The 1,814-nt window shown below is 37.0% G+C and overlaps 1 protein-coding gene across 1 annotated transcript; it reads right to left on the bottom strand.

Annotated features, from left to right (window-relative positions):
* Window positions 1–472: 472 nt before the first annotated feature.
* LOC104595457 (early nodulin-93-like) lies at window positions 473–1,549 on the bottom strand. Its single transcript, XM_010256178.3, has 4 exons — window positions 1,299–1,549; window positions 980–1,041; window positions 820–895; window positions 473–731 (listed from the first exon to the last, which is right to left on the bottom strand). Exons 1-4 carry the CDS (start codon window positions 1,387–1,389, stop codon window positions 637–639), a joined length of 324 nt encoding a protein of 107 aa, XP_010254480.1. The 5' UTR covers window positions 1,390–1,549; the 3' UTR covers window positions 473–636.
* Between the last annotated feature and the right edge of the window lie 265 nt (window positions 1,550–1,814).

Below are 1,814 nucleotides of genomic sequence, written 5' to 3'. Positions count from 1 at the left end.
CGAGAGCCTCTAAAAACTTAAAAATCATTTCTACTTCCTATTCAGATTTCAAACCTGAATAATAGTTTTTCGACTTTTGATACATCAAACTTATCAAACGCCACGCCCAAGAAAAAAATTTTGGAAATAATTAATGAGCTTTGATAATGGATAACAACTCAAGTAAACCGTTTATAATTATTTCCCTTTGGTCATGAACATTTCACTGATATTTTTTCCAAAAAAAAAAAAAAAACAAGAAAAGAAAAGAAAATCAACTTATAGTGATTAGGCTAATTGATGGCCAACTGTGGTCTCTTCTTTGTCATGACTCAAACACGGCCTTACTGATTTTACGTTAAAATTTGAGTTGTAGTCCTTAATGACTTTGGGGATTATTAACACAGAACGTGATTTTACTTTTATTTGTTAATTGGAGAATAAAATAGGATACTTGAAGGTCATGAGGAGCAAGGAACAGATAAAATGCGAATAGATCCAAACACCAATTTAATTAATATATGGTCACATATACATATATAGAATTGGATTTACATAATACATACAACGTCCAATACAATCCACTCCAGTACTCTAATAAGAAAGAAGAAAATACAGGATCCGTTTGGCGTCTGGTTCCAACTCAGGAGTAGCTAGTTAGACTTCAATGTCTGGGTAACCCTTGAATGAGTTCTTCCTTGCAGTGGCCAAAACTGTCTTGTCTGCCACTATGAAGTATGCGGAACCTGCCACTGCATTCCATCAAAGTTTCAAATTTCATTAAAAAGCACAACTTTTCAATTTATCAACAAGAAGAAGAAGAAGATGATGGTAATTAACCTGTAGAGATGATGAGAGCCTGAGCTGTGGGGTTGAGGTTAGCTCTAGCCCAAGGCAGCATTCTTACACTAGCGAACTGCATGTGAAGCAGGATGTCAATATATAATTAATGACCCTTCAATTCTATTAGAACTGGTTAGGACTTATGAGAAAGACTTACGGTAGGAATTGCAGTAGCAACAGTCGCAAGAAGAGCAGCTTTTGCCCCGGCCACGACGCCTTCTATTGTTTCAGAACAACACAGTCGAGTTATTAGTCTAATTACAGACTAAAGATGAACAGAGAGAGAGAGAGAGAGAGAGCTACTGCATGGGTCCCATAATAAAGGAAAGAAAGCATTATATATGACAGTTCACTTGTACACCATGAAAGCTACGCTTGGAATCATTTTCTTTTCTAATAGACTAATTTCTACGAAATTAATCGATCTAAAGCTGATGAACAAGACAATAACACAGAATATAATTATAATTATATACCATGACCACATCTCTTTGCCAAGGCGAGCTTCTGATCCAGTGAAGCCAGCCCATTTCTGTCTAGGGAGGACTTGGGTACATTTTTCGCCATTATAGAGCTATTGAAACAAGGAAGGAAGGAAAATAATTTATGTTTAGAACTGATGGCTGATAAGAGAGGCACAAAGGTAAATAAGGTGATGATATATATAATAAATTTTAGAGACGAGTACTACTCTTCGATAGACCAGGGTCCAGGAATGAGCTTGGGATGATGGGTGGTTGGTTATTTATAAGTAGAACTTTTAGGGGAGAAATGTGGAAGACATGGTCTGGGTAGTTGGGACTTGGGACTGGAGTTTGATGGTTTTGGTTGAATTCTAACGTCGGAGGAGTCTACTGTTTTGTAATTCCCTGATATCCTCACTTTCCAAGTGAATCATCAGCTGGCCTGGGAAGTTGTTTGATTGATAAAACGAAGGGCGATTCTTACTTTCTTAGTTGAGTAAAGTAATGGTGGTTTTGACGTGAGGCCTA

Source organism: Nelumbo nucifera, chromosome 2 (assembly GCF_055504915.1).
Source record: "Nelumbo nucifera cultivar China Antique chromosome 2, China Antique-T2T, whole genome shotgun sequence".
NCBI classification, from domain to species: domain Eukaryota; kingdom Viridiplantae; phylum Streptophyta; class Magnoliopsida; order Proteales; family Nelumbonaceae; genus Nelumbo; species Nelumbo nucifera.
Note: the sequence above shows the minus strand (reverse complement) of the source record. Positions and strands in the feature narration are given on the sequence as shown.